The 21,641-nt window shown below is 37.7% G+C and overlaps 1 protein-coding gene across 1 annotated transcript in view; it reads left to right on the forward strand.

The window, feature by feature from the left end:
* Nucleotides 1-423: 423 nt before the first annotated feature.
* The window catches only part of CHM (CHM Rab escort protein), a 207,637-nt gene continuing 186,419 nt past the window's right edge, over nucleotides 424-21,641 (forward strand). Inside the window, exon 1 of the mRNA XM_060002983.1 lies at nucleotides 424-482. Coding sequence (XP_059858966.1) covers nucleotides 434-482 — 49 coding nt within the window. The 5' untranslated portion in view covers nucleotides 424-433. The remainder of the gene's footprint in view (nucleotides 483-21,641) is intronic.

The raw sequence follows: 21,641 nt of genomic DNA on the forward strand, positions 1-21,641 counted from the left end.
ACGAAAATACAGACATGCTGGGGGAAACAAACAGTTTCCAGGCTGGAATGAAAATTTCCTTTCTTCACAAAGCAATCCCCTTTCAATTTCACTCCGCCCTCCTTGTCTCCTAACAATTCTTGCTTCATCATTGTCAAGGGGTTCCCAGGTCTTCCCACATTCATCCTAGCCATCAGAGTAAAAATCTACAACTCTTTTCTACCCCAAAACTCCAGGCTAAAAGTGTTACTGCACTCAGCCTGGAAAATGAATCGAGCTTTTAACATTCGCATAAAACATTTCAAATACAATGCTGTAGCCGCCTATCTGGACCCGCCACCCAGGAACTACAATACCCAGAATGCAGTGTTTTCCCTTCCGCCTTCTACCACAGCAATGCTTAACTTGATCTCATTTCCACAAGCAATAGTCACATGACACGTTTCCTGTCAAGATGGCGGATAATCTACCTTCGGAGTTTGATGTGGTCGTAATAGGGACGGGTATGTGTGGCTCTGGTACTCCCTGGACACAGTGTAGGAAGTCTTTCCCGTTCCTACCTTCTCTGTCAGTGGCGAGGGTCGGCGGGAAATGTTGGGGGTCGAGCGTGAGAGGGAGGACGGAAAGGAAGCGAAGTAGTCTGGAGCCAGCGCGGGACTTGGCAGCTGCAGGGAGGGGCTTGGACCCGCGGTGCTTAGCGCCATTTGAGTAGGGGTCGATCTGCTCGATGTCGATTGCTGAGGTTAGTTGCTGCGGGTGATTCCTGTAATTTCCTTAGAGGGAGGTGGGTTTGCAGTGTCATGAGAACGGAGGGTGGGGATTTTGTCAATGGAGACACCTTTGGCATGACATAATTTCCTCCTTGTTAGTTTCAAGGTGATATTCCCCATCATTTTGTCTCGCCATTTTATAGGAATTTTTCATATATTTATGTAATCCTAAGGTGCAGTGCAGCTCGGATACATTTTGTTACCCAGTTGTTGCCCGTGTACGTTTTAATTTACTAAGGCGATGAAATGGATTCTTTTATGTTTTGCTGAGAAGCCTAGGGGGTTGTAATTTGTTGTGGTGGCCATTATTCCTGCTTTATGGTGCTGAAAGAAATCATTTTGCTTTATACCACCCACCTATCTACCAACAGCTAAATGAGCTGAGAACAAGCGTCTGTGAGTCCAGTTCAGGTGTGTGATCTTATCTTCCCCTTGTTTTCCCATCATTTATTCTTCATGTTTTGGGTGGTGCCAGAACTCCCCCTGCAATTTATAGTTGACAAATTACACGTACAACACGTGGCAGAAAACATTTGGCAGCAGTTGGTATTTTGTTTTTCTTAACAGTGTAAAGGGTGGATTTTAGATGGGGTGCAATAATTTGTTGGGTGGGGTTTTCTCCTGTCTACGGAACGTGGGAGGCTGGGGAACCCCGGTGGTTGAGACCCTGTCCACTGTGTTGAATTCAGTTCATTGTCTTCTTAAACAGTAGGAGCAGCCATGTTTCCAGGTCGGGAGTAAAAATAATAACTACGTATTTTCGAATGCTTATTATTTGCTAATCGACGTGCTAAGCACTTTACAAGCTGTATATAATCCTCGCAACAATCTTGTTAGAGTACGTATTCTTTACACTATACAGAGGAGGCAAAAGGGCTTAGAAAGGTTGCAATTTGCTCAAGATCACACAGCCGGTAAATTTCCAAAGGTCAATTCCATACCAGAAGGAGAATCAGTGGCTCTGACCCTCAGAGTTAACCCATATTAATAGAAATAATTTGGAAAACTTGGTTCTAGACCTTGCTTGGCCATTAACTAGCTGTGTGAGTTGCTAGGGCTAGGAACTTAATCTCTCTGAGCCTCAGTTTCCTTGTTTATGAACATAGGGAGGGTAAACTAGATAACCTTTCCAGTGTTGTCTAACCAAAAATTATCTTGTTCTAGTTGTACCTGGGTAATTGTTTTCAAAACAGCAAGGACATGTTTATTCTCAACCTGAAAACTGCATGGCTACAGATAACCTTGCTGTAGCTGCTATGAACAGATGTTGGATGAGAGCTGGAAGGAGTCAACAGACTCTATTTATTCTCTCCAGTCTATCCTAAAACTTAGAACAATATCCACTTTAGAATAGTTGTTATACCATACTTGGGTCCTATGTTACTGCCTTCTTTTGTTGTTGTTTTACCTTGGCACTTAGGGCGTTTTAAAAATTACTTTGAATCATTAAGATACTTTTTCTTGTCTTGATTCAAATTTTGATTGATAAGAGTGCTAATTCTTATCATTAAGTGCTGTTAATTCTTATATGAGACGTATTTTGCCTTCTAGTTCAGTTCATAATATGGATTACATCCATCCTGTTAGAGTCCGTTATGATAGAGGTAGGAAGATTCTGTGAGTGATCCAGAAAATTGCATCAGGGGTATCTGGTGTATTTGGAAAAAGATTCATTTTAGACTTATTTCCGTGAGAGTAATGTTATTTCTCAAAGTGTGGGAAGAACTTATTTGAGTTAGAAGTTTTTCATATCACTTAGTGAACACGTTTTTACTTTTCAAACACATTCTTTAAATTTATGATATGAAGCTTTGTTTTTAGGTAAGTCAAACTGGAAAAATTGGATAAAAGCCATTTCCCAAATAAATGAATCCAATAATTCCAATCACTACTGAATAAGAATGATTTTTAATGTGTTTGGAATATTTCTCTTCTGAAATAGTTTGCTGAAAGTGGTCTTTAAAATGTGTTTGCCTTACTATATGTACTAGCTTGAGTAAATCATAGAAAAATCAGTGTTTCAAAGATTCAGTTTTAATAACAAAAGCAGAATTAATCATGCATGTATCAGAAACATGAAGAAATAGGCTATGAGATGCAGTTTTTCTTTTAGCAGATTTAGCTCTAGTTAAATGTCATCAAGAGACAATTGCTTTATCAAGTAAAATAATCTGTGGATAATATTTTAAACGCCTTTGACCTTGATTAATTTGTATTTCTTTTCATTCTTCATAACACAACGTTTTCCTTAAGATCATGTTTTGAAGAGATTATGGGAAAATAAAGTTTTGTATGTATTTTCTTAGTTAAGCCCATTTCCTCCTGATTACAAAATACAGGAAATATCACTAGAACACCCAAAGGCAGAAGAATAAGATAAAGTACTTGAACCATGGAAAATATAGAAGAAAATGGAATAAGGAAGGAGCACCAAATGGAGTCTCAAGGGAGAGGACAAAAATAGATATAGTGAGTTCAATATAAAATAAAAAAAAATTAATGAAAAAATCCTGACAATTATTTGTAAAAATAGATATAGTAATAAGTGTCTAGAAAATGGCCTTCAGTTTGGGTGCATGGTTGTCATTTTAAAGACATTTTGCCATTTAAAGACATTTGAGTGATAATTTTGTGGGTTACAGAGAAGTATCATCGGTTGCAGGTTAAAAATAGTCCCAGTAGCATAATACCTCACTGCAGGTGACTTATCTGGCAAACTGTGTAATCTGTAACCTGCAGCAGAGCCATCCACTCAACAAAAGGGCAGACAAGATGGAAGTTACAAGAGTTATGGGATAATATCGGCATGCTTCTTACATAGAGGAATCCCTCATTCTCTTATTTAGAGCATATTCTTTCTTATTTTAGAAAATTCTAGCATGCTCAGAGTGTATTAGAAGCATCTTATTAGAAGATATAGGAAACGTTATCAACTTCTGCAAAAGCCATGTTTGGGAGGTGTCATTAGACATAAGTGACAGTTCATATCCTTATGGGAAAGGGGAGAGACAAACACCTAAAATGCAAACCTACATCAGACAGCACAATGACCTGGCACCATTTAGTGTAGTGACAGACTACACATTTTTTAGAATATTCAACCCACATTTACTGAGAACCTAGTCCCTGCCCTTGTGACATTTACTGTGTTGCCTATTCTGAGGAGCTGTTTGGGGTTCCACATGCTCAGAGCTGTTCTAAGCCAATGTGGCCTTTTCAGTGCATCCTTCTTGCTTTCTGAAGGCCACATAGATATTCATTCTGCATCCCTTTCCTTACTAAGGTACACCACACATATTATATTTTGGAATTCTTCCCCTAAATGGTCTGTGGAGTAGACTAGCTTAACATTTTTCCTGCAGAGCACAAACACATAGACCCTATTTTGATTTAAGAGTTTTATTGCTAAAGATTATGGGGAAAGAAGTGAGATAACAAAAATAACAAATATGGGGTAAATTACAAGGGGTATTGCTCCTGAATCCTGACTACCTTGCTAGATCATGCTCAGCATAGTCCAAAATCGATGTGGCAGCATGGCATAATGGGAATCACTTAACCTTCCTACTGGGTAACTTTGGGAAAATTGCATAACATCTTGGGACATCAATTTGTTCATCTGTAAAGTGAGAGACTTGAATTAGGTGACCTCTAAGGTAGGCATCTACCAGTTCTAAAATTTACCATTGTGTGTGCATAATTATGACCCTGGGTCCTTGAGAAAAGACAATTCTGTATAGTCCTCTTAAGAAGTCAAGTCAGTGTTTGATATACTTCAGAAATTTTTCTATCAAAATGGTTCATAAAAAAAATTTTCTTGGAAATGATAAGCTGCTTTCATCAGGAAAGGTCATGTAGGTAGCACAGCTCCATTTCTTGATGTTAGTTGAGCATTGAAACTTTAAGGTGGTTAACTTTGGCCAGCAGCTTATTGACTATAATGCTTATGGTGGTGGAGTAACTTCACTTCTCTAAACGTTGGGGGATAGTAATGTTGTAGGAGGTATCGTGGAAACTGATTTTTACTAAATACCTGTTTATGCCAGACTCTCTGCCAAGTGATTTCTTATATATGTATCTTATTTAATCCTCTCCCAGGATGCCTGTGTGTGGTTCTAATATCGGAGGATGTCCATACTTTCTCTGCCTGTATTTCCAAATATCCATGAACCTGTAGTCTAGAGCAGAGTTGTTTTTTTTTTAAATTGCAAGATGCCACCTATTTGTGGGTCATGAAATCAATTCCAGCATTAAAAAAAACAGAAGTAGAATAGAATATGTATTAGAATATATTACATGTAGTAAGGATGAGTATACTTTTTTTCTTTATTTGGATGCAACATTTTAAAAAATATTTTATTTATTTATTTTTATTTTTGGCTGTGTTGGGTCCTAGTTGCGGCACGTAGGATCTTCGTTGTGGTGTGCGTGCTCTTTGTTGTGGTGCGTGGGCTTCTCTCTAGTTGTGGCGTGCAGGTTTTCTCTTTCTAGTTGAGGTGCGTGGGCTCAGTAGTTGCACTGTGCGGGCTTAGTTGCCCACTTAGTTCCCCGACCAGGGATTGAACCCACATCCCCTGCGTTGGAAGATGGATTCTTTACCACTGGACCACCAGGGAAGTCCCAGGATGAGTATAGTTTCATGAAACATATATTTCATGTGTGTATCACTGTGTGAAGCACACACACATACATATATTCATATATATTTTGGGGGTGGCTAGGGGCAAAATGTTTTAAAGTTTAGAGAATATTGATTAACTGAATAACGTAGTGAGTAGGAATGAAATAATATTTCAAAAGTCATTTGGTTTTACAAATGCTATACCATCCATATGTTTTATTTACCTTGACATGTATGTATCTCATTTGAGAGCATAGTGTAGTGATTGACAAGGTGGCTCTGAAATGGGACAGTGTTTGAATCAGCTATGCTGCTTGTGCCACCTCACACATGTTCCTTAATGTCTAAGTTTCAATTTTCTCATCTCTAAAAGAGAATAAATCTCACAGAGCTGTGTTGAGGATTCAATGGAATAATTCTGTAAAATGCTTAGTAAGTGCTCAGAAAACATAGTTGATTTTTATAGCCCATAATACCATACTGAGGTGCTTTTATCATCACTACTGTTACGTGAATGCTTCCAAGGAAAGGCTCATAGTTTTCATGGAGAGCAGTGGAAAGATTCAGCTGTCTGAGTCATCTTCCTCCTCTTCCCATTGGCCGTTTGGTGGGAAAGACCTTTGTGTGTCTGTTACCACTATTTCTATCAGACTTCTTAACTGACGGTTTTCTTTCCTTTTTTTTTTTCTTCTTTTACTCTGTTTTGTTCACCAGCTTGCATTATTTGTCATTTGTTTTGAACAGATTTGTCTTGTTTGAGGCATAGTGTGAAACTCTTCCTTGTCAGTGTAAGAGTTCTGAAGGAGCTAAAGAGAGCTTACAGGTTTTGCTGTTCTGAAAAATGCTTTGCAATTCTTCAGGCATTTATTGATGGAAAAGTATGCCTTTTCTGCGCTCAATACCTCGAAAAGTAAAGGGAATTATGTAACTCTGGAGAAGACTCTCTGGAGAGGCTTATGCTTCCCTGTAAATCATAAGTTTGAGCCAGTCCCTCAGAGAGAGGCGCATCTGTTACCAGAGTTCTCTCCGCAGCATCATTTTCATCTCCCATGCCTCACGTCATTTTCTCATTTTCTCCAGTATCCTCATGATGTTTTGGAGAACTCAAGCTACAGCAATTAAAATCAAACATGGCTGCTCACCATCACAATTTCATATTTCACATAAAATCCCAGTGCACAGAAACAATTATAATTCCATGTAATTGAACTGTTACTCATGCTAAATCATCTGCTATTCAGTTTCACTACAGTCTTTACACTGAAAAGTTAGGCTGTGCCTGCTATGTATGTAAATGGTTTAAAAAGTAAAATAGTCTAAAAATCATCAGTTCCCAGTTTATATTAATATGTATATTACAAAACTACATATATATACACATATATGTCAATATATGCACATGTATGTATTATGTATATATGCTAGAGAGATTGGAAACATTTGGGGGATATTTAGTTGTGACCAACAAAATAGGGATACTTTGAAAGATTGATTTATTCTTTTTTGCTTTTCTAATAATCTTATTAAAGGGCAGTGTAAAAAGATGATAATTTATCACAGATACTGATTTCTCCAAGTGTGATTATGAGAGCTATCATGTTATCATAATGGGACTATTTAAAAAATAGTTTGAAAATAGGTGAAGAGACCAGGGGCAGCTTTTCGCCAGGGTAGTGCTTCACTTGAGTGTTTGATCTCATATTAGATTTTACCAAGAGTTTAAGTGGGTAATGTCATACCGCTTGACTGATTTGGTTTATATCACATTTACAAAAGTACCAACATCTGCTTTTTCTCCCGAGTAGTGTTCATACATATCTTTTTTGTCCAGCCTAGTGTTGATGTTGAGTTACAGTGGCTTTTGGTTAATGGCAGTTTTAGTCATTTTGTATTGCTTTCAACTGTTTTGGATCATGTATCTGTGATCTGAATTTGCACATTGGTTAAACTGCTTTTCTGTATATGCATTTAAAATAATTATGGAAAAGTTTGCACAAGCTAAAGTACAGACAAAGAAGGTTTTACATACAGATAGCAGGCATATTAGGAAGATGCTGAGTTGTGTTCTAATCCTTAGTTTTCTATGTTACTTTGGCATGAGCTATCTAGGCCAAATAGAGGACATAGAATTAAATTTAGTATGTACAACACACTGTTAAATATATGAAATTATTTCTGGCATTTATTATGCTGAATCCAATGCTAAGCCCTTAAAATGCATTATCTCATCTGATTCTCACAGTAACCTTGTCGTGTTAGATGCTTATTGTTATCTCCATTTTACAAATGTGGAACCTAAGGCTTAGTTAAGTTTGACCGAGGTCAAACTGTTAAGACTGGAGTTACTCTGGCTAGGTATTAGATTTAGCTGGTTGGATTCTTCCATGTGAAAAAATAGCTTATACTCTCAAGATTAGATTATTGTGTTCTAGCTTAGCAGTTGACAGTTGCTTCATTTTGGGGAGTTACCATTGTTGACATTAAAATCCTGATTCCAGCACAGCCTTGTGGTGTTAACTCATTATTGACAGCATCATGACATCTGTCAACTTGCAGACCTTTTGATGAAGGTGAACTGAATGACTTGGTTGTGTTTATCCCTTAAAACTGAAAAAACAGAATCAGCCACTAAAGTAATGGCTAGAAATGGGATCAGAAAATACAGTCATATTTCAAGTGATAATCTGTTTCCCTAGGAATTATTCACTGATTACTAGATACGTAGTTTCCCACAGAAATAAAACCATTGTTAAAAGTCAGCTATAGGCTATTTGTGCATGTGGGAGGGTTTGCCATTTTGTCTTTTTTAAAAAATGTTTTTTAGTTTTATGCACTTATAAATTGAATTTTCAAGATCAAGTATGAGACTCATTGTTCTGTTTATGAAGCTTTTCTTTTTTTAATTGACTCTTCTTTTGGTTCCTATAATTGTCAACAATTGTCAGCACTTGCAATGGATGCATCTTAATTGACAGAGTAGATGTGGTATCTTTTCCCTCCAAGAGCCGTGTCATTAACAAATAATATTAATAACTAACACTTTTAGGAATATACTTCCAGACCTGTGTGTATAGATGTGTGTATGCTATTCTGTTTTTCACTTCACAGTATGTTATGAACATCATTCCATGTTAATCAAATCTTCTTCCTCAGTGTCTTTTTAAAAAACTTTTCATTTGGAGATAATTCGACTCACATGCAGTTGTAAGAAGTAATATAGGAAGATCCTGTATATGTTCACCCAGCTTCCCCCAGTGGTAAGTAAGATCTTGCATAACTACATGTAGCATAACCAGGTAATTGACCTTACCCAGTGACCTTATTCAGATGTCACCAGTTTTACATGTACTTGTGTGTGTTTAGTTCTGTACAGTTTTATCACATGAAGATTGGTGTCACATCCAGATACAAAACAGTTTCATCATACTCTCTCATGATACCTTTTTATAGCCATGGACACCTCCCTCCTACCTACATCCCTAAACCCTGGCAACCCCTAATCTGTTCTTCATCTTTACGATTATGTCAATTCCAAAAGTTTATTAAATGTCATATTAAGTAGATGCTTAGTAAATATTATTTTCTATAAATGTCCTGTCATTTATTTAAATTAGCAACTTTTGTTGGACATTTAAGGTTTTCAGTTTTTCACTTTCATAAACTAAGGCTGTGATGAACATGGTGTGCCTAAATCTTTTGTACGTATTTAATTATTTCCTTAGGATAAATACCTAGAACTGTAACTGTTAAATTGAATTATAGAGGTGGTTACGTAAAGCTTTTGATTTGTATTGATGAATTGCCTTAAGGAAAGTTTGCCAGTCTAATCTCACCAGCGGAGTATGAGAATGCTTATTTTCCCATAGTCTTTCAACATTGTCTATGAATGTCTTATTCTTAATTACTATCAACATCATAGCCAAAAAAAATATTTCCTTGTTTGCATTTACATTTTCAGATCATAAGTGAGGTTGACTATTTAATAGGTATATTGGTCAATTATGTTTCTTTTGGAAATTGCCCTTACCCATGTTTCTATTGTGCCATTTTTTTCTTTTCAACATGTAATAATTCTTTATATACTAAAGACTTTAAATCTTTATCATGTATTTTGTAAATTTGCCTTCTATTTTTATGGTGGTTTCTCATGTATGAAACTTTATAATTTTCACGTAGTGAAATCTATCAAATGTTTTTTTCTTTTATGGTTACTGCCTTTGGAGATATGCATAGAAAGCCTTCCCCTCCAAGATTAAGTAAATATTGATGCTTAGTTTCTTTTTTAACATTTTATTTTTTACATTTAAATTTTAATTCACCTTAAATTTACTTTGTTGTAGAATATGAGGGTATTTTCCTTCTAAATCATTAGCTGGTTATTCTAACACCATCGATCTATTCTTTCTCCACTGAATTGAAATACTTCCTTTTTTTTTTTCTATTATATGATCAGTTTTTGGACTTTCTGCCAGTAATCTGGGTGTCTCTTTGAGTGTAGTCGGAACTATAAAGTGGGAATAGACTGGGTCATCTGATCTGTAGAGAAATGATAACTTTCCCTCTTTGAAATCTCAAGAAACACAAGGCAATATTTGAATATATAAAAAATTATAGCATCTACTCTGAAAAATAGCAAACTAAAAGAAAAAGGAAAACAGAGTAGGAGTATTTGCAACTCATAACAAAGAACTAATTACATAAAAATAATACCTTCAAATTTATATGAAAAATGTCAAGATCTCTACAGGTAAATGGGCAGAGAGTGTAAACAGACAAGAGAGGTTACAAACAGTCAACAAACTTCAGGGAAAATATTTTTTTCTGATTAATAGTCAAATGCAAAATAACCTGATAATTAAAAACACTAAATTAAGGGAGTAGTCACTAATTGTTGATGAAGTTGTATTCAGTTGAAATGCTGATGGTATTATAAATTGGGACAACACTTTGGCAGAGTAACAGTTCGTACCAAGAATTGTCAATATGTTCATTCCCTTAGACTCAGTAACTCCAGATCTGAGAATTTATTGTGAGAAAAATCATTCAATAGAGGTAAAAAGCTACAAGGGTGACAACATCTATTTTAAAGCTGCTTATCATAGTAAAGTTTGGAAATAATGTTGTATGTCGAAGAGCCCCGATGTCTCAAAGGATTCTGGTGGACTGATGGAGTAGGCAGTTTTACAGTGTGGCCTAGGATATTTTTTATTACAGAATATCATACATACAAATGAAATATATGTGTGTGTATGTATACATATTTTTAATTTCTTTCTTTCAGTGAACAATAACAAAGTGAGTGGCACGTATGTATGACCCACCTAAAGAAAAAGAACACTACCAGAATATTACCAGTACCTTAGGAGCTCCCTGGGTGCACCACCATCCATCTCCCCTTCCTTTCCCACAGCTGTAACCATTATGGTAAACTGCTTTAATTGTCCTCTTGTTTTTTTAAAGTGTTTTTTATCACGTGTATATCACCAAACCATATGTTGTTAGTTTTTCCTGTTTTTGACACTTGTCTAACTTTTGGAATTCTACTCTATGTATTCTTTCTGTGACTTGCTTTCCTTGGTCAGTGTTATGCTTGTGAGATTCATCTGTACAGATACATATAGCTGTAATACCCCCACATACTCCCACATACACACACACACACACACACACACACACACACACACACACACTCACACTCACACACTGCTATTATATAGTATTCTAGGCTTGCAAATCTTCAACTTCAGTAGGTTATGCATATTCACCAAAATAATTGTATTTATTTGCCCTTTGGTTTTCAGCTTTTCAAGGCCCCTGCCTCCCTCAGGAAATGTATAATGTCATAAACACACATTCACGACAAAATAAGATCGTTAGGTACACGTCATTCTGCAACTTTTTCAGTCAATAATTCTCACCTTTCTCTCCATTCCAGGACTGTTTTATCCCATGTAGCATCCCAGTACTGTTTAGTAGTATCCCAGTACTGTTTTATCCCATTGCTTTACAATGGTGTGTTAGTTTCTGCTTCATACCAAAGTGAATCAGTTATACATATACATATGTTCCCATATCTCTTCCCTCTTGCGTCTCCCTCCCTCCCACCCTCCATATCCCACTCCTCTAGGTGGTAACAAAGCACCGAGCTGATCTCACTGTGCTTTGTGCCTGCTTCCCACTAGCTATCTATTTTACATTTGGTAGTGTATGGATGTCCATTGCCACTCCCTTACTTTGTCATGGCTTACCCTTCCCCATCCCCATATCCTCAAGTCCATTCTTTAGTAGGTCTGTGGATTCATTCCTGTCTTAACCCTAGGTTATTCATGACATTTTTTTCCTTAAACTCCATATATATGTGTTAGCATAAGGTATTTGTCTTTCTCTTTCTGACTTACTTCACTCTGTATGACAGACTCTAGGTCCATCCACGTTATTACAAATAGCTCAATTTCGTTTCTTTTTATGGCTGAGTAATATTCCATTGTATATATGTGCCACATCTTCTTTATCCATTCATCCGATGATGGACACTTAAGGTGTTTCCATCTCCTGGCTACTGTAAATAGAGCTGCAATGAATATTTTGGTACATAACTCTTTTTTTTTTCTAACATCTTTATTTGGGTATAATTGCTTTACAATGGTGTGTTAGCTTCCGCCTTATAACAAAGTGAATCAGTTATACATATATTCCCCTATCTCTTCCCACTTGTGTCTCCCTCCCTCCCACCCTCCCTGTCCCACCCCTCCAGGCGGGCACAAAGCACTGAGCTGATCTCCCTGTGCTATGCAGCTGCTTCCCACTAGCTATCTACCTTACGTTAGGTAGTGTATATATGCCCATGCCTCTCTCTCGCTTTCTCACAGCTCACACTTCTCCCTCCCCATATCCACAAGTCCGTTCTCTAGTAGGTCTATGGCTTTATTCCTGTCTTATCCCTAGGTTCTTCATGACATTTTTTTTCTTAAATTCCATATATATGTGTTAGCATACGGTATTTGTCTTTCTCTTTCTGACTTACTTCACTGTGTATGACAGACTCTAGGTCTATGCACCTCATTAAAATAACTCAATTTTGTTTCCTTTTATGGCTGAGTAATATTCCATTGTATATATGAGCCACATCTTCTTTATCCATTCATCCGATGATGGACACTTAGGTTGTTTCCATCTCCGGGCTATTGTAAATAGAGCTGCAATGAACATTTTGGTACATGACTCTTTTTGAATTTTGGTTTTCTCAGGGTATATGCCCAGTAGTGGGATTGCTGGGTCGTATGGTAGTTCTATTTGTAGTTCTTTAAGGAACCTCCATACTTTTCTCCATAGTGGCTGTACCAATTCACATGTTGGTGCATTTAATGTTTTCCCAGAGGTCTCTGTGACTGTCCTCAGTTCTTTTCATTCTTTTTTCTTTATTCTGCTCTGCAGTACTTATTGCCACTATTTTATCTTCCAGGTCACTTATCCGTTCTTCTGCCTCAGTTATTCTGCTATTGATCCCATCTAGAGTATTTTTAATTTCATTTATTGTGTTGTTTGTCGTTGCTTGTTTCATCTTTATTTCTTCTAGGTCCTTGTTAAATGTTTCTTGCATTTTGTCTATTTGCAAGATTTTGGATCATCTTTACTATCATTATTCTGAATTCCTTTTCAGGTAGACTGCCTATTTCCTCTTCATTTGTTAGGTCTGGTGGGCTTTTATCTTGCTCATTCATCGGCTGTGTGTTTTTCTGTCTTCTCATTTTGCTTATCTTACTGTGTTTGGAGTCTCCTTTTTGGAGGCTGCAGGTTCGTAGTTTCCACTGTTTTTGATGTCTGTCTGCAGTGGCTAAGGTTGGTTCAGTGGGTTGTGTAGGCTTCCTGGTGAAGAGGACTAGTGCCTGTGTTGTGGTGGATGAGGCTGGATCTCGTCTCTCTGGTGGGCAGGTCCACATCTGGTGGTGTGTTTTGGGGTGTCTGTGGAGTTATTATGATTTTAGACAGCCTCTCTGCTAATGGGTGGGGTTGTGTTCCTGTTTTGCTAGTTGTTTGGCATAGGGTGTCCAGCACTTTAGCTTGCTGGTCATTGAGTGAAGTTGGGTGCTGGCGTTGAGATGGAGATCTCTGGGAGATTTTCGCCGTTTGGTATTCTGTGGAGCTGGGAGGTCTCTTGTTGAGCAGTGTCCTGAAGTTGGCTCTCCCACCTCAGAGGCAGAGCCCTGACTCCTGGCTGGAGCACCAAGAGTCTTTCATCCACACGGCTCAGAATAAAAGGTAGAAAAAGTAGAGAGAATTAGTAGAAGTAGGAAGGTAGAAAGAAAGAAAGAAAGGAGGGAAGGAAGGAAGGAAGGAAGAAAGGAAGGAAGAAAGAAAAAGAAATAAAGAGAGAAAGAAAAGGCAAGAAGGAAACAAAGGAGGGAGGGAGGAAGGAAGGAGGGAAGGAAGGAAAAAAGACAGAAAGAAGATATAGTAAAATAAAATAAAGTATAATAAAGTTATTGAATTAAAAAGTAATTATTTAGGGAAAAAACAGGACAGATAGAACCTTAGGACAAATGGTGGAAGCAAAGCTATACAGACAAAATCTTACACAGAAGCATACACATACACCCTCACAAAGGTAAAGGGGAAAAAACCGTAAATCTTGCTCTCAAAGTCCACCTCCTCAATTTGGTATGATTTGTTGTCTAAAGGAGGGAAGGAAGGACGGAAGGAAGGAATAAAGAACAAACGTAAAGTATAATAAAGTTATTAAAATTAAAATTAATTATTAGGAAAAATATTTTAAAAAATGGACGGATAGAACCCTAGGACAGATGGTGGAAGCAAAGCTATACAGACAACATCTCACACAGAAGCATACACATACACATTCACAAAAAGAGGAAAAGGGGAAAAAATCATAGATCTTGCTCTCGAAGATCTTGCTCAATTTGGGATGATTCGTTGTCTATTCATGTATTCCACAGATGCAGGGTACATCAAGTTGATTGTGGAGCTTTAATCCGCTGCTTCTGAGGCTGCTGGGAGAGATTTCCCTTTCTCTATTTTGTTCTCACAGCTCACAGGGGCTCAGCTTTGGATTTGGCCCTGCCTCTGCGTGTAGGTCGCTGGAGGGCGTCTGTTTTTTGCTCAGACAGGACGGGGTTAAAGGAGCAGCTGATTCGGGGGCTCTGGCGCACTCAGGCTGGGGGAGGGGAGGGAGGGGCACTGCGTGTGGGGCGGGCCTGCGGCGGCAGAGGCCGGCATGACGTTGCACCAGCCTGAGGCCCGCCGTGCATTCTCCCGTGCATTCTCCCGGGGAAGTTGTCTCTGGATCCCGGGAACCTGGCAGTGGCGGGCTGCACAGGCTCCCCGGAAGAGAGGTGTGGATAGTGACCTGTGCTCCCACACAGGCCCCTTGGTGGCAGCAGCAGCAGCCTTAGCGTCTCCCGCCCGTCTCTGGGGTCTGCGCTTTTAGCCGCGGCTCGGGCCCGTCTCTGGGGTTCGCGCTTTTAGCCGTGGCTCGTGCCCGTCTCTGGAGTTCCTTTAAGCAGCGCTCTTAAACCCCTGTCCTCGTGCACCAGGAAACAAAGAGGGAAGAAATAGTCTCTTGCCTCTTCGGCAGGTGCAGACTTTTCCCCCGGACTCCCTCCCCGCTAGCCGTGGTGCACTAAGCCCTTCAGGCTGTGTTCAAGCCGCCAACCCCAGTCCTCTCCCTGCGCTCTGACCAAAGCCCAGGCCTCAGCTCGCTGCCCCGCCCGCCCTGGTGGGTGAGCAGACAAGCCTCTCGGGCTGGTGAGTACCGGTCGGCACCAATCCTCTGTGCGGGAATCTCCCCGCTTTGCCCTCCGCACCCTTGCTGCTGGCTCTACTCCGCGGCTCCGAAGCTCCCCCCTCCGCCTCCCGCAGTCTCCGCCCGCGAGGGGCTTCCTAGTGTGTAGAAACCTTTCCTCCTTCGCAGCTCCCTCCCACTGGTGCAGGTCCCGTCCCTATTCTTTTGTCTCTGTTTTTTCTTTTTTTTCTTTTGCCCTACCCAGGTACGTGGGGAGTTTCTTGCCTTTTGGGAGGTCTGAGGTCTTCTGCCAGCCTTCAGTAGGTGTTCTGTAGGAGGTGTTCCACGTGTAGATGTATTTCTGGTGTATCTGTGGGGAGGAAGGTGTTCTCCGCCTCTTACTCTTTCGCCATCTTCCCAGCACCCCCCACAAATGCTTTCTTTTTCTTGATTTCTTGTAGGAATTGAAAGACTACTCGGTAGGTGTCAGATTTCTCCGGAGGGATCGAATCAGCGCATGTCCCCGGCGCGGGCTGCCCCCGGGCCACAGCTCCGCCGCGCCGGGTCTGTGCTTGGTCAGCTCTGCCGGCCCCCACCACACCTGCAAGCTGCAGCAGCTGCTCCCCTACATAGATATTATTAACAGTATTTTCTCCCATGAGGAAGAAGTCCATAGATATTAAATTTATTAGTATGTTTGATATTTCGTGTGGGTCAAACTGAATTACAATAATTGTCAATTTAAAAACAGTCTTTTTATCTATACTTCTTGGAGTTTCCCTAAGCTACTTCACTGGCAGTTTTTTTTCTTTTTAAGGTAACCACTAAAAAGTAAATATAAGATATAAACCTTTTAACTTATTATTTAATAGGAATGAACAAAACTACTTAAACCTGCGTTGAAATTTAATTTCTGTCTAATTTTGTGATGTCACTTTGAGCAGCTGTGACATGAGTTAAGTGGGTCGTTTTACCTTTGCATTGCTTAATCTAGTCAGTTCTGTACCTAATGTTGTTTATGCTTTGTTTACGATGGTACAGAAGGTCTGTACATAGGGTTGTTTAAATAGTAAAGGATGTGGCTCTCTAAAAGCTTCTTATACTCACAAGTTTTTCCTTGCCAGTAATTCTACTTTATTCCTAAAAAAAAGAAGTTATTCTTTATAAAAAGTCGCAGTAAATTTTCTAGTTGTATGTAATTTTCTTTCCATTCTGGTCTTCACTAGTTATAAATAACACATGAAATGACTTTCAAGGTAGAAAGCAGGAATCCATTTTGAAATGTTCTATAAAATAAAGAGTGATTTATGGTTTCATATGATTTGGGCTGAAAGCACTCAGGCTTTGCCAGGTCATCAAAGTCCTGTCAGGGGAATCTGTTATATATTGTTTGATATGCTGGGAGTGGTGTAAGTATTTAATGCTTATCTTATGTAAGTATAGTGTTAGGAAAAATCAATTCCAGATACTAATACAATTTTAAGAATAGATCATAGAGTGCTAACCTAAATATTGTAGTTGTAAGTGATGAGGTTCAACATTAAGGATTTGGATTAAAAGGGGATTTTGAAAAATGAATAAATAATGGTTTCATTCCTATAAAATATTTTAGATAAGATTCTTGAAAATGCTAATTTCATACCTTTTTGGGCTTGATTTTAGCTTAGCTTCGTTTGATAGTGAAACATCTTTTTATCTAGACAGGTTTTGGAAAATCATAGAGCTGGGACTATGTGTTTGTTATATGATCATATAACATTCTATAAGCTTCTAATATATTTTTTCTAGTTGCCAACTTTATAACAGAACCTCAACTTAGAGGGACGTAATGTAACAAACCTCAGTTTCCCCTGTTACAAGCTGTTATGAAATGCTAATATAATACCTAGTATTTACCTGTGTTTGATAAAAATGACTTGCCAGTAAAATTGATGATCTTGCATCAGATTTATACATTTTTCCTACAATCCTTTGGCAGAGTTCTTTGAAACAGCCTCACTAATGCATTTAATGATCATATTTAATGATGTGAAATGTTTAAATGATATTAAGTATTTGATGAACTTCTGTAGCATACATCTGGAAAAGCCCTATAGTGTACGTATAGAAAAGGCTATTGGACTTTCTTTTCAAGAAACTATTTTAAGTTGTTAGATCTTTGAGGATAACTTAAGTCAATAGTAAACAAATGGTAGTTTTTTTCCCTTCAAATAGCTTAAGTATAACTTCAGGTAACTTCAGATTTGTTATTGAAGGGGTAGGAAGAGAAAGGAAGAGAACCAATATTTATTGAATGTCAGCGACATGCTAGGAGATACTGTGTAAGGTGTTTTATATCATTTTTTAACCTATTCTTCCATATATCCCTATGAGATATATTATTAGCCCTATATTACAGTTGAAAACATTGTACTTGTATATTTGTACTCAGATTTTTTTACAGTGTGTTTCCAGTGTAATGCTGTGTGACTTAACCCTGATTATTTGTTTCTAACTCATGTCTGGCTTTCCCTTGTGGGAGAGACTGTGTAATTCATTGTAATAAGCCTATATATGTTCCATATAAATGCCTCACAAGGATGTTGTGTGAATTTGAGCAATGATTCAGAAGCTAAGTAGTTCACTTTTTATGGTGCCAAGTGTTAAAAAAAAAAGGCTTTATTTTGAAATTAGTCAAGGGTTTAAAAGCTATTAAAATTGAGCTTATAAATATTAATTTAAACAAAACAAGCAGTTAGTTGTTTTACTTATTTTGCTAAATTATAAGTAAGACCAAAAAGTTTAATTATGTTAACTTTTCCTAAATAAGAATTAAAAAAAAATGAAACCTAAAGCTCCAGTTTTATGCAAAGTCATCCTTCGTGCTGTGCCTAGAGTTATTTTTCTGAAACAGTGATTAGATCTTGTTCTTATGGCTAAAATCTTAGACTCCCTGTTGCTTACAGGTTCAAGTTCAGACTCCACAGTTTGGCTCCAACCACTCTTTGGGCCATCACTTTTTGGTACTCTCTTCTTTCACCCTTTGCCAAGAATATTCCCTTCCACTTTCCCTTTTCCTTCAGCTTTTTTCTTCTACACTTTTCAGTTGTGTTATTACAGATCTGAAAGACCCAGCTGGTTAGTGTCCCCTGCTCCTTGGAGCTTTCCATGACTCACCTCTACAGAGGGAATGCTTCTTTCCTTTGTGTTCCTCTAACAGTTTTAATTACCTTTATTATTTCAGTCCCTTTAAATCCTTATTCTTTAGACTCTGAGCTCTTTTAGGCTAGGCATTGCCTTTATCTTTTTTTTCCCCTCACTACCTATCACAGTCTGTTCTATCCCTCTCTCTCTCTTCCCTTTCCCCATTATTGTATGTATTTCTTCTTTTCTTTCCTTAAACAGGCATTTATAGAGAATCTACTATGTGCCTCCTCTGTTCAAGGAACTCAGTGTTTATTGAATGGATGGGAAGAAATATGAAATCCTGGCCAGGAAGACATTATTAACTGTATTATTAGTCTGTCGCTCTAATCATTCTAAGCATGAAGATATCTTCTGTTCAACACATATTTGTTGAAAACCTACCACAAGCGCTGCTTTACTGGGGATTCAGTGGTGAATAAAATATACACAGTCCCTGCTCTTATGAAGCTGACATTCCAGTAGGAAAGTGAGTTGTGGCCACAAAGAGACAGGGAGCCCAACCTTGTAAAGTCAGACAAATTGTCCAGACCTCTATGTGTCTGTGGCTTCTTTGTCTATAAAACTGTGTAGCATTATATAACATTAAAGCGTATTGAAAATGCAGCACTTCAAAGGATCTAGAATGGCCAAGACAATATTTAAAAAGGATGAAGTTGGAGGACTTATTCTACCTGATTTTAGGACTTAACCGTAAAATGTACAATAATCAAGACAGTGTGGTAGTGGTATAAGGATAGACACATGGATTAATGCAACAGAGAGTCCAGAAACAGACCCACACTGACATGGTCAATTGAGTTTTGATGAAGTTACCAAGGTAGGAAATAGTCTTCAATAAATCATGCTGGAATAATTGGATATCGACATTAAGAGAGGTACCTAAACCTTTTCCTCATGACATACACAAAATTTAAGTCAAAACAGATCATTGCCATATGGACACCAAAGGGGGAAAGGGTGGGGGTGGGATGAAGTGGGAGATTGGGATTGACCTATATACACTAATATGTATAAAATAGATAACTAATGAGAACCTGCTGTATAGCACAGGGAATTCCACTTCGCTGTACAGTAGAAACTAACACAACATTGTAAAACAACTATACCCCAATAAAAACATAAAACAAACAAAAAAAACCCCAGATCATTGGCCTAAATCTAAGAGCTAGCACCGTAAATCTTCTAGAAGAATTTAGGAGAAAATCTTTGTGACTTTGAATCAAGTAAAAGTTTCTTACATAGAATACAAAAAGCATGAATCATAAAAGAAAAAATAGTAAGTTGGACTTCATAAAGATTAAAACATTAGCTTATCAAAAACACAGGAAATGAAAAGGTAAGCCATTGATAAAGAGAAAATACCTGTAAGGCATATATTTGAAAAAGGACTTGTATCCAGACAATATAAAATTCTCTTAACAACTCAATTATAAAGCAATCCAATAATAAAATGAGAAAAATACTTGAATAGATACCACACAAAGGAAACTATATGGATGGTCAAAAAGCACATGAAAAGATTCTCAGCGAAATGCAACTTAAAACCACAATGAGGTGCCACTATACCCACACTAGAGTTGGTAAGATTTAAAAGACTAAAAATAAGAAGAATTGGTGACAGTGTGGAGCAACTGGAAATCTCATACAGTGCTGGTGGGAATGCAAAACTATATAGCCATTTCAAAAAATGAAGTTTCTTAAAATGTTAAAATACACTTACCATATGACCCAGCAATTCCACTCTTAGGTACTTATCTGAGAGAAATGAAAACATATGTCCACTGGAAGACTTATACATGAATGTTCATAGTATCATTATTTCATGATAGTCCCAAACTGGAAACAATCGAAATGCCCATCAACTGATGTACAGATAAAAAAAGAAAATGATGATATACAATGGATTAGTAACAACTAGAAAAAATGGAGTGCTGGTACAACAACATGGATGAATCTCAAAATTATCATATTAAGTAAAAAAATCAAGAAAAAATTATATATACTGTTCTGTATGATTCCATTTACATGAAATTCTAGAAAAGGCAAATCTGGTTTCCTGGGGCATGAGGAAGGGATGAAGATTAATTACAAAGGGGCTTGAGGAAAATTTGGTGGTGATGGAAGTGTTCTAAAACGTGATTGTTGTGGTAGTTGCATGACTCTACATTTACTAAAATTTATTCACAGTTAAAAAAAAAAGCATGAAGATAATAGGCCCTTACCATTTAACACAGAAATAGCCTATCAGTTTCACGAACTTGAGGGGATGTCTGGATGGAAATATTAAGGGAAAACACAAATGATAATCATTTTGGTTTTATGTAATTTGAACTTAAATCATGTTCAGTATTGAAATCTATCCTTGGTTTTGCCTTGTCAGCAGAGACATGACTCCTGACTGTGTTGATCGCAACCGTGGGAATAACCACATGCCTATTTGCCTATCCAAAGTAACAGCTAATTTGATCCAAATAGAGGAGGGTAATTTTATTATTGTTTGCCATTGGAGTTGGCATCTGGTAAAAATGGGTGTATGTTTGGAGTAGTATTTAGGTGAAAATGTAGTGCTTCTAAAATATCTTTCTGAAGAAAATAAAAGTAGGTATTCTTTATAGAGCAAGTACCCTCTGCTAACAACTGAACAACCCTATGAGGTAGATGGTGGTATTCCCATTGATGGATGAAGAAACAAAAGCTAAGAGAAGTCAAGTGACTTGCCTGAGATCTCATAGCTAGTTAAGCAGCAAAACTAAGATTCAAACTTAGCTCTGTCTGACTGGGACCATGCCCATTTCATTACGTTGCTATCCTGCCCTTACATCCTCATTCTCAGACTCTTGTCCAAGTTGGAGAGAGTGAATTTACCATGGTAATTTGAATTTGTGATGCCGAATTACTGAATTACTTGATCTTTGGCAAGTTGTTTAACATTTCTCATCCCATTTTTTTCGCATGGATAATACTGCCTGCTTCCCAGAGTTATAATGAGGAATAAATGAGATGATGTGTATGAAAATGCATTGTGAATCATAAAGCCCTGTACTGATGTTTGGTGATGTATTATTAATGCTGTCATTATTACACACATAAACATACTACTAATCCTGCTTCCTGAATATTTCTTTGCTATTGTCCTTTTTAAGCCACTTAGCAGCTTTTACAGTACCATAGTGATTGAATTTCATTAATAAGGAAAGTTATTTTTTAGATATAAAAATTCAGTTAGTCTTAAGACAAAAGACATTAGAACAATACAGTTTTAACCGTTTGAAGAACTAAGTATGCTTAACTATTTAGAATTTTCCTTTCTTCCTTCTATTTCCTCCTACACCACAAAATTTTTTCC

This window comes from Delphinus delphis, chromosome X (assembly GCF_949987515.2).
Source record: "Delphinus delphis chromosome X, mDelDel1.2, whole genome shotgun sequence".
NCBI lineage: Eukaryota > Metazoa > Chordata > Mammalia > Artiodactyla > Delphinidae > Delphinus > Delphinus delphis.